Here is an 11,792-nt window from a genome sequence, read left to right on the forward strand (position 1 = left end):
TTCTCAAGAATTGATTTATTCCAATAATCCAGCAGTTTGGGTTAGATACAGTTTGCATAGCTGTGTGTTTGTGTGTGGTCTCTGAAACTTCTCAAATATCAAGTACAGTGCTTGCAACTATCACAATATAAAAAACAATACTACATTGAGAACTGATGCATGCAGACTGAAATTACACAAATACACACAAGGCGGAGCTCTTGCTCCACTAATAGAACAAATGCAACGATGATATGGTGCTGAATACAATCAAATAAATCTCGTTATACATATAGTAAACAACACAATTAAACTGTAATATTAAAATAATTACAGCATAGATATTCCAGCGATCCATTTCAGCATCATTAATATTTATTAACATATCTTTGTATATATATTTGTAGTAAACACCGAACTTATCATGTATTTGTCCAAGTCTCTTAGCACGTGCATAAATATCACAGCAAACAATAGAATTGAATATGAATACAAACATCACTATATACAGTTGGTCGACATGAACAAAGAACCTTACTAATACATAACCTTTAAATACTAACAAGCATAAGCACATCAACATCTGTACTTAAAATTTAGCTAACATCAAATTAATTGCTTATATTGCTTATTCTATTCCATAAAATGCCGTGGCCGAAGTATTTTTACATTTACAGTGTGGCAAAATGTAGGCTATTTTTTACACTTTTGTCCATACAATTTTATTCAATCCAAAATTTTGTTTATGCATTTTTGTTTGTGCGTGGTCTTATAATCCTGTTCACTTTCTTAATATAAGCCCAAGTTTAAGAACATTCACACCAAATTATTAGTTCACAGATAAAAGTTTATTTCAGTTGTTGCACTCAAATGATAACTAATAAGCTACAGCAAAACGAAGTGAAATAAATGTGTACTAGCTAGAGTTTGTTGTGATTTATCCTAAGTTCATAACATTACACAAAAAATGTCTGCAATCATTCAGTCAGTGACAGCTGCACAAAACATGCAAACTTTATACATTTTTGTGAAATGATTACGCATAATTTCCTTATAGGCATAACGCATGAGTTTGCAAAACGCTGAAATATATATTTACCTTTTTGAAATTAGAAATTCAGCTTTCGAATGTACAACCTTTTTTATCAAGAAATTTTATATTGCATAAAATAAATAAACTACAAATAGACTGAAGAGTCTTCACTGTATACATTCAATATACACTATTTTACAAAAATGATTCGGTCAAGGACAGTGAATGATTTTCTTTCTAATGTTTCATTTACATTATTGACACAAATGACAACAGTAGCGATATTAGGCTGCTTTGGAGGAATCATTTACCACAAAATGGTTCTAAACCTGTATGAGTTTCCTGCTGTTAAATGCAAGTATATATTTGGAACAATATTGGTAACTAAACCGCTTCTGTGCCCCCATGAATTCCATAATATGAAAAAAAAGAAAACATTTTTTTTTGTATCCCATTCTGATGGGTATGGTTGTTGTTCCGTCAGAACACTCGTTCTCTAATCAGCAGTAAATTCAATCAGGTGCCTGATTTCACATGGAGCAGCTGTTGCTACACAGAGCTGTTGTTAACTGAGAAGCAGCGCAAATCCAAGTTTATCATCGTTGATTTGCGCAGCTTGTCAGTATGTGAAGTCATGCATGATGGAATTTACCGCTGATTAGAAAACCGGCTTCACTGACGAGATGCGCATTAATTACCTGCAGATATTTATCGTGCACCTCTACTTACCCTTATCTTATGTAACATCATTAGCTAATCAATATCTGGCATAGTCATCATGAATTAGTAAATGTCCCTATTCTGTACTTTCTGCTCAGCCCTGAATTAAATATTTATTTAAGAAAAAGTAATTTGTGAATGGTTGTTTATGAAATGATGAAAAGTGCTTTTAAAAGCTGATCGTATCTCTCTCTTAGCCAATAATACTGGAAAATGAGTTGATGAGGAACCTGATTCACCAGACCAGAATGAGAGGAGGATAATTGAGATCAGGTGAGGGGGGTTACAGACAGCTTAAATAGGGCTGTTAAAGTGCAGTTTCATGTCACTGCCTTCTCAAACTCCTTACAAAGACAATGTTTGTCAGATTTTGGAAAGCAAAAATGGTCACATTATCTCTTGTTCTGATTCTGCTTTCAGTCCAGTGGTCCTTGGCTCAGGAAGACCCTCTTCTGCCTTTCTCTGAATATCTGGACCCCAATCAAAAGGTGCATCTGAATTGGGGATTTGATAAGGTCAAGGGCACAATCTTGTTCGAGCTCACGGTCAGCACCAGCGGCTGGGTCGGTTTTGGCTTCAGCCCCAACGGAGGAATGATTGGAGCCGATATGGTCATTGGAGGAGTTGGACCCCAAGGCAGTTACTTCACGGTAAACACTGATAACTGTCAAAGTCACTAAGAGGAGAAATTACAACTAATTATGTCTTTTTGTTTTTGTTTTTCTGACTCATTCATATTTGTAGTTATGTTTTTCTTCTATTTGGGTTTCTTAATTGTTAACATTCTCAAGATTGAGACCGATAACTGTCACTTACGGTCAAGTCACATTATTTAATTCTTTTATTTGTCCATATCTGATATCTTTCTGGCACAGATTATTGATTGTCAGTGTTCAACTGATAGCCCAGTTTAACTGCACTTGGATCTGTACATTTATCACCACAACATCAAAAACCATACATAGGGGAGAGCGGGGTTGAAAGTAACATGGGACGAAAGTAACAAAGCGATTTTCCCTAAACCTCTTTTAGTATTTCTATTCCCAGCTCTGACAGCATATAAAGCATGCAATCCTTGACGGAGATGAGAAATATCACGATTTCCTCATCGTTTCCCGAAGTTAGGTCCGTAAAACAGTTTTCGAGTACAAAAAGTAAATTTTACTGAAGCGGTAATTTTTTTCAAATTAGTCGTGTTTTTCTTGTTACATTTGTCACAGTAATGATCAATCTACATGTTATTTAGTGCTTTAACACAATCCTAAAGTTTGCATTTTCAGATTTTTTTTTCAGTTTAAAATTAAATCAAGTTTAAATGTCAGGAGTTCCTGTCGGGACGAAAGTAACAGTTGTTACTTTTGTCCCACTACAGTGACAATTTTGTTCCGGTGCATGCTATACTGTGAATTTCTTTTGTCTGGCATCATTTATACCAATAGAATATGTCTTCGTGAAGGTCAGAAAGACAGACAGAGGTCTGGTTTTATCCATATGTTTTTGAGTTAGAGACATGTTTTTTTTTTCTGGACATAGAGGAACCTCTGTGCAGCTCCTACCTCGCATTTACCTTAGTTATCTTTGGTTTTTAGCCATATCTTAGCCTTTACACCTCTACCTATGAATTTGCAGTGTTTCCAGATGTTTTAATGCACATTTTGAATTTGTGCATAAAAACAACTGGATGGAAACCTGAATAGGCCTTCTGTTACATTTAGAATGTATTATGCTAATGTAATTATATTGTTAATTCTAAAGAATGTTTTATAAAAATACACTGAAAAAAATATCAAAACAAGTTTGTACAGTCGGGTTGAGACATTTAAAACCTAAATTTAAAATAAAAATGTAGTTTTTGTTGTTGCCAAAATAAAGGTCAAAATATTTTGCAGTTACATATTAACAAGGCCATAGTCAGGTTTACTTAATAAAAATAAGAGTAACAGAAAAAATCTAGCTTGTATTGTTACTTTTGACCCACCTGTGTGTTACTTTTGTCCCAACCGATGGGGTCGAAAGTAACAATGTGCAACTTATGTTCAAAGTGAAATTATACTGATAGACCACACTCAGGCGCTCTGGAAGCCGTTTCGTGGGGGGTGGGGGGATTTGGAAAATGTGACGTCATTATGTTGTGAGTGACGACATGAAATTTCTCTACTAGTCTTCTCCCCTGGCGTGATCGTTTCTGTTTTATACACAAAAATTGTACTTTATGTACTTGTACTTTGTTTAATAAAAATAAAAAAAATATCTTTACTGTTTAGGCTATGTGTTGTAGCCATTAAAGAAAACTCATTTGGTTTCATATGTTTAAATATTTTAGGCTAATTTAGTTTTTTTTTATTTATTTAATCAATGTTTATTATGAAAGTGAGCATGCAGCATGGGAAAGATATGATACATCATGCGCAATAGCCTATGAGACATGGAGTGGGTAAGACATGATTTTGACCACTTTGAGTTTTGTTTTGTAGAAAGACCGTTTAAAAGATTTTCGTGTTGTATAAATTGTATCTTAATTTTGATCAATTATCAACCCATTGCCTGTATTTAATAAACAAGCAAATATATTAGCAGACAATGTAATAAGGTGCCGGCACATCACTTGTATTGCACGTGAACTGGAGGGCGCAGAAACTCAGCGTGTGCCTCACAGACAGTTTTGAGAAATATAGGCTATCTATTATAGAAGGCTTAATGTCTACTTTTAAACGAAAATCTTCAAAACGAAAAGAAATGCGATACAAAAACAATTAAGTATATATGTCATATATATTCACTAAATAATTATTCACTGTTATTTAGTGATGTGCTGCCTTATGCTATAGCCTAGGCCTCTTCAGCCACAGGACTACGGTGAATAGGCAACAGCATACAGAAATAATGCTAAAATGCTCGGCGGCAGTATAAGGGATTTAAAACCATTTCTTACCTTGATTTAAAGTGCACCAAGCTTGGCCTTGCGTTCAGGTGTGTTGCTGATGAATGTATGTGTGTATATATATATATATATATATATATATATATATTTTTTTTTTTTTTTTTCTCACGTTTTTAAGTACAATATTAGGACAGTCCGTCCGCCCCCCCCCCCATGGGGGGGCTGATGCTATGACCCCCCCTTCCCGCGCCATTGGCCACACTTATGAGTTCCTGACCACAGCATAAATATATCGGTCTACAACAACTTTTAAAAATAGTTTTTCTGAAAAATGGTACTTTCGCCCCTGCTCTCCCCTACGTAATTTCTGTTTTTCTGTACTCAGGACCGTCATGCTGTGGCGTTTTCAAAGCCTTTGGTTGATGAGCAACAGAACTACAAACGCCTGTCTCTGACGGAGTCTAATGGGAAAACGGTCATGAAGTTTCAGAGGTCCATCAGCTCTTGTGATAAAAATGATTTACCAATCACCGTAAGTTTAATTGTAAAAAAATGCAGTGTGCATGTGGCCAAAGAGCTTCTCATTGCAAGTAAAGAGATTAAGTGTTTTTATTGCATTATCAGGATCTCCCCATGAAGCTGATATATGCATACGGATTGACTGATGAAATCAAGTACCACAGCAACCGAAGAGGGACAAAGGAGCTAAACCTGTTGAAGTACATGCCTCAGGTCAAGTCCCCAAACAGCAAGCATTTCGACATGACCATGATTAATGTAAGTTTTTGTATTGTTCCGTCTTTTCACCCAGTTTTCTGTTGCTGGCACTTTAAGGGCATTTCACATTCAACATTTTCAAATGGCAGCTACAATAACTTTTTTGTGAAAATTGTATAACATCTTTATTCAGAATTTATTGAAGAATAGGAGACTCGAGTGCAGCATTTCAAACCGAAAATCATTCCGTAATAGTTTAAGTCTTTTCTGTCACTTTTTTTGGTCAATTTGATGTTGCTTTTCAAAAAGTGTATGTGTTTAGAGGTGGGCATAGGTGTTTTTTGTTTTTTTTTTAATCCCACTGTGATCTTAATCTAGATTAAAATGGCTTATTCGAATTCAGCCAGAGGCATTCAAAATGTGTTACCCAAATAAAATTGACAAGCGTCTTAGAAAAGGGGCTCATCTCCTGTTTCCAAAATGCATCACAAAGTGCTTGAAAAAGCTATAAACTAATTCCACATTGCACAAGGTTTAAACAACCTTATAAGTGAGTGAAGTGACATTCAGCCAAGTATGGTGACCCATGCTCTGCATTTAACCCATCTGAAATGCACGCGCGCACACACACAGAGCAGAACACGCGCACACACTCACACTGTGAGCACACTCCCGGAGCAGTGGGCAGCCATTTATGCTGCGGCGCCCGGGGAGCAGTTGGGGGTTCGATGCCTTGCTCAAGGGCACCCAAGTCGTGGTATTGAAGGTGGAGAGAGAACTGTACATGCACTCCCCCCATCTACAATTCCGTCTGGCCCGAGACTAGAACCCACAACCCTTCGATTGGGAGTCCAACCTTCTAATCATTAGGCCACGACTTCCACTATGCCTGTTTCTGCAGTGCATTTTTTTTTTTCTCTCGTTAACGCCGATAACGGCCCACCTCTTTTTATTATTTTATATATAGACACACACACACACTTATACTGTTATGGACCCCATAATGGTTTACCCCCATAGTTTGCAAGGATTGTTATTGGTTTATCTATTTAAAGTGCTAACCAATGTAACTTTACATGTTGCTTATGTTTACAAATCATTTCAGCTCAATGTACCAGCCAAACAAACCTACTATCACTGCAAGATCATGAAAGCCCCAACATTTGATCGCAAAAAACACATTTATCGCGTGAGTCTATGAATTTAACACCCATGATCCTGAACTATCCAGTGGTCTGTCAATCATTTTAATTTCTGACTTCTTTCCAGATTGAGCCACTGATCACAAACATTGACGTCGTGCATCATCTTGTGCTGTACCGCTGCCCTCCGAGCGTGACCAAGCCATTTGAGAAGGAGTGTTATTTTGGGGTGGATGCAAAGTGTATAGAGGCCGTGGCTGTGTGGGGAATGGGCGGAGGGGTTAGTGTGTGTGTGTGTGTGTGTGTGTGTGTGTGTTTTTGTGTGAAAGTAACCTGATTTTAAGCCACAAATTACCTGAATGGTTAACTGCTGTGAACACCTCATTGAATCAGAAGTCTTATCAGTTTGATTCTAAAGTTCATTTAGAGCAGTTTTCTGAACCGGTTCACTGAAAAGATCCACCTCATGAGGATTCATTTTCACCTTTTTATTAGCAATGATACTTTATTAGGCCTACTGAAATTGTCACACTTCGTTAATGAGGTAATCTTTTCAATTTTATTTTTCAAGGCTTTTGAATTTCCTGAAGTAGCAGGACTACCAATTGGAGGAAAAGTTGAGGATTTTTTCTACAAGCTTGAAGTGCATTACAACAACCCCCAAAAAACTGCAGGTCAGTCAGCAGTCCTTTACAATGTGAAAAAAAAACACCCTGTGACTACAATAAAATAATACTTCTCCGCACAGGTCGAGTTGATAACTCGGGTCTGCGATTCTTCTACACCTCTGAACTCCGTCAGCACGATGCAGGTGTTCTGATCACAGGGCTTTCGGTGCTCCCAGGGTATGCCATCCCACCCAAAGCCAAATCCTTCCTCACGTATGGCTTGTGTGACACTGCTGAAATTCCAAAGGTTTGTATGTTTATGCGCACTCTTGATCAGATTCAGCAGATGACTGGATGATCCTGTGTTCTGTGCTCTACAGGTTCTGAAGAAGCCAACTGATCTTCAGGTTTTCTCTGCGATGCTGCACACACACTTAGCTGGACGGAAGGTCAAAGTCGGACACTTCAGGTAAACCTTTTTAACCAATGACTGACTTCAGGAAATTATTAGATGTATAACGTGTGCTATTTTATTTTTTGTCGGTTTTCCTAATGTGGTTCATAATGTTTTTTTTTTTTTTTTTTTTTTTATATATATATAAATCTCCTCTTCAGAGGAGGTCAACAGATCGATTTCCTAGCTGTGGATGAAAACTATGATTTTAATTATCAACAAGTGACCAATTTGGGTAAAACGAAGACTGTGAAATTGGTAAGTGCTAAAAAGTTGCCATGCTGTTAAGTTCTCAGGGATCAAGTATCATGTATACAGTATATGCAAAATAAGTGAAGTAAAGAAACATTTTGGTCTTTTCAGGGTGACAAATTGTTGGTGGAGTGCACCTATAATACTGAAAACCGCAACAAACTCACATGGGTTAGTACTGTACACTTACACAGAGGCTTGTTGTCTTTTCAATATGGATCTTCAAATTTCTATATACGTATGTGTTTCTAAGATTTCCTGATCCCGTTTCTCATGCTTTTTGGCAATTCAGTAAAAATTTAAAACCATGCTGCAGTGGTGGTTTTGTAGGACAAACAAAGTTAAAATCACCCTGGTTTTCTTGAACTCAATTTGCTTTTCTAACTAACTTTTTGGATTATTGATAAGCTCTGTGGCTAACAAAAGTTTGATTCTAACCAGCTTGAAAATGATCTACACCATTGTCACCAGGTTAACATTACTGGCATTAAAATTGACCCCTCTTACAGTCCTAAATAAAAGCTATTTCTCTAAATGTTTGAGTTGGAAAGGTTTGCAAAAGCATTTTTATTAGAGCAATGAGGCTAAAATGGGTTTACCTGTTTGGTGTCCCAGACAGTCTCTGTTTTGCAAAGACCCATTTAGCCCCCTGTTAGCAACCGCCTCTTAAGACCAGTAAAAGCTTTAAAAAATACAAGGGGTTATACTGATGTATTTTGTTGAAGAATAAAATGAAAATATTTACCACAGACCTCATATCAGGCATTTAACAAAACCATTTAAAAAAAAAAAAAAAAAAAACTTTGACATCTAGACCGTAGAACTGTAGGTACTAAAATGCCAGGTTTTGGCCCACAAAAACATCACTCCTGAAGAACTCTAATTGTTCTAATATGAAAAAAGAGAAATTCGAAACTCCATTTTTCTGCCTGCAGGGGGGAGTCTCCACTACAGATGAGATGTGTTTGGCCTTCCTCTTCTACTATCCAGTTATGAAACTGAGCATCTGTACCAGCCTCCCAAATCCAACTACTTTAATTTCTAAGATGGGAGCAAAAGATCCAGCGTAATTTAAAACGCTGAATTTTTTTTTCACTTCCCTCTTAATATTTATCCTAATGATAATGTAACTCTTTCTTGTTCATTTTGCAGTGCTTGGCTCAATATGATGTCCAGTAAGACTTGGAATGACATGTCGATCAATCAATACCAACAAACACTGAAGCGAATTGACCAGCTCATCATGGTCATGGACTCGAATGTAAATGTCCACACCTCCTCCACAATCTTAAGCTTGAACTGCTTCTGTTCTGACCACAGCTGTGTGTATCTGACACTCTTTTCCATGTGTATTTTCAGAACAAAGTATCCAACAACACCGGGCTGATTCCTGACCTCAAAGCCATCCCGTCTGCACCCTGCGTGAGCGGCAGAGCCACCAGGAGTCTTGCTTTGCCATCAGGGCCGTAGCTGGGGTTTGAGATCTTTCCCGCCCTGTTTGAAATCATGTTAACTGCACAAATAAATGGGAATTCATTTATTTTCAGGTTTGTAAGTGTTCTGGTACAGAAAGCAAATCAAATGTAAAATCATTGCTTGGTCTTCACTGCAGTTTTAATAAAGTAATTTAAAAGTAAAATTTGGTCAAGAGCAGGTGTGTGTGTGGGGGGGGGGGTTGATTTTATGTACTGCCTGGACCCCTATAATCAGCATTACTTTTCACCTCACTAGGCAATGACCCTGTTTGTCATTGCTGCTCCTCTATTTGGTAGTGATGCAACCTACTTTTCTTCAATTTTGTCTGATTAAATGTCAATTTTAGTGGAACAAACTCCTGGATCACATGGACCGTCTTGAAAGCAACCTGAAAACAAAAGTTGAGCAAACTATGTAACTTGCGTTTACACTTAATCATTTAGCAGATGCTTTTATCCAAAGTGACTTCCAAATGAGGACTGTGGAAGCAAACAAAAACCGCAATGATCTGTAAGTGCTATAAGTCTCAGTTAGGTTAACAGTACACGTAGCATGGGCTTTATAATATAATAAAACCGATAGAACAAAAGAGCAAGCTAGTGTCAGGTGTGTGTATACACATTTGCATAATTCAAAGAAAATAGAATACAAAAATATTAGGAAAGGTAGGTTTTTTTTTTTTTTTTTTTTTTATATGAATAGAATTCGAATAGTGAGTGTTAGAATTACAGGGTCAAAGATGGAAGAGATTGGGTTTTAAGTAAATTCTTGAAGATGGCTGCTCTGAGTTGGGCAGTTCATTCCACCAAGAGGGAACATTTAATTTAAAATTCCGTAAAAGTGACTTTGTGCTGCTTTGGGATGGCACAATCAAGCGATGTTCACTTGCAGAACACAAGCTTCTAGAGGGCACAAAAAAGTTTTAAGTAACAAATTTAGGTAAATGGGTGCAGAGCCAGTGGTGGTTTTGTATGCAAACATCAATGTCTTGAATTTTATGCGAGCAGCTATTGGAAGCCAGTGCAAATTGATAAAGAGGTGTGGTGTGTATTCTTTTTTTTTTGCTGATTAAAAATTAATCTTGCTGCCGTGTTCTGGATTAATTGTAAAGGTTTGATGGAACTGGCTGGAAGACCTGCCAAGAGGGCATTGCAATAGTCCAGCCTCGACAGAACAAGAGCTTGAATAAGGAGTTGTGCAGCATGTTCCGAAAGAAAGGCCTTGATCTTCTTGATGTTGAATAAAGCAAATCTGCAGAATTGGACCATTTTAGCAATGTGGTCTGAGAAAGTCAGTTGATCATCAATCATAACTCCAAGGCTTCTAGCTGTTTTTGAAGGAGTTATGGTTGATGTGCAACTTGATGTTGAAATTGTGATGGAACGATGGGTTTGCTGGAATCACAAGCAGTTCTGTCTTGGCAAGGTTGAGTTGAAGGTGATGGGCAATCATCCAGTAAGAAATGTTCGTTAGACAAGCTGAGATGTAAATAGCTACTGTTGGATCATCAGAATGGAATGAGAGGTAGAAATGAGTGTCATCAGCATACCAGTGGTATGAAAAGCCATGTTTCTGAATGACAGAACCTAATGATGCCATGTAGACAGAGAAGAGAAGTGGTCCAAGAACTGAGCCCTGAGGCACCCCAGTAGTTAGATGTTGTGACTTGGATCACAACATCACAACTTTAAATAAAGCCTTTAAAGATTAAAATGGACTTTCTAAGCGGCCATGCATAATTTTTTTTCCCTTGTTTTCTTGTTATAAAGACATAATGAAACTTATAACGACATGACTGTTTTACTGTTGCTCAGAGGTGTCTATACTTGAGTAATTATTTTTCAGCCGACTTTTTACTTCTACTCCTTACATTTTAAAAATAGCTTCGTTACTGCTATTTCATTCTGGCTTGTCATCATAAAAAAAGAGTCAGTCTGCTTAAATTTCATATGAAACCGACATCAGACCGGTCTCCTCCCCGTCTTTCAGCGCACTCTTCAATCCGCAGACCACAGCAGAGCAGCGCAAGTGCACTAAAACACAAACTGAGGACACAAGGTATGTGTTTATCGATAGATTGTTAGAATATCTGTATCTGTGCAGTTATTGGTCATAAAAACAGTTTACAAAAGGTCACGAGGGAGCAGTCGGTTTCTCATCTACTGTAAAAATTTTCGCTTGTCACCACTCATCACTAAACAGCTGTTTCACCAGCGACAGTCTAGCCCTTAACACATATAAACGAACACATACTTTAATGAAACTTATTTAAATATACTTAATTTAATCATACCTACTTTATACATAATACTACTTTATACATACTACTGTGCAAAAGTCTTAGGCACATTAGTATTTTCACTTAAAAGAATAGTGTTTGGCCAGTTATTTATATATTTTGCTGTAGTGTGACAGAATAAAATATCAGTTTACATTTCCAAACATTAATTTTGCTGTTGACAGACTGCTTGTGCATTCAAAATTGCACTAGATTATTATTAAAATTGATGACAAACTGATATTTCCTACT

At 37.1% G+C, this 11,792-nt stretch overlaps 1 protein-coding gene across 1 annotated transcript; it reads left to right on the top strand.

Annotated features, from left to right (window-relative positions):
* Positions 1 to 2,049: 2,049 nt before the first annotated feature.
* On the top strand, positions 2,050 to 9,425 carry LOC127983768 (DBH-like monooxygenase protein 2 homolog). The gene is made up of 13 exons (XM_052586060.1): positions 2,050 to 2,382; positions 4,999 to 5,145; positions 5,238 to 5,390; positions 6,436 to 6,519; positions 6,600 to 6,752; positions 7,044 to 7,146; positions 7,221 to 7,387; positions 7,461 to 7,549; positions 7,696 to 7,792; positions 7,898 to 7,957; positions 8,722 to 8,852; positions 8,939 to 9,047; positions 9,146 to 9,425. Exons 1-13 carry the CDS (start codon positions 2,089 to 2,091, stop codon positions 9,254 to 9,256), a joined length of 1,698 nt encoding a protein of 565 aa, XP_052442020.1. The 5' UTR covers positions 2,050 to 2,088; the 3' UTR covers positions 9,257 to 9,425.
* The last annotated feature ends 2,367 nt before the right edge of the window (positions 9,426 to 11,792 follow it).

Source organism: Carassius gibelio, chromosome B20 (assembly GCF_023724105.1).
Source record: "Carassius gibelio isolate Cgi1373 ecotype wild population from Czech Republic chromosome B20, carGib1.2-hapl.c, whole genome shotgun sequence".
Taxonomy (NCBI): domain Eukaryota; kingdom Metazoa; phylum Chordata; class Actinopteri; order Cypriniformes; family Cyprinidae; genus Carassius; species Carassius gibelio.

What these genes read in the sequence shown, in the direction of transcription:
- LOC127983768 (XM_052586060.1), top strand. Translation starts at nt 2,089, where the DNA reads ATGTTTGTCAGATTTTGGAAAGCAAAAATGGTCACATTATCTCTTGTT. An exon ending in GCAAAAAACACATTTATCGC is followed by an intron (nt 6,520 to 6,599) that starts GTGAGTCTATGA and finishes ACTTCTTTCCAG; the next exon opens with ATTGAGCCACTGATCACAAA. An exon ending in CAACCCCCAAAAAACTGCAG is followed by an intron (nt 7,147 to 7,220) that starts GTCAGTCAGCAG and finishes TTCTCCGCACAG; the next exon opens with GTCGAGTTGATAACTCGGGT.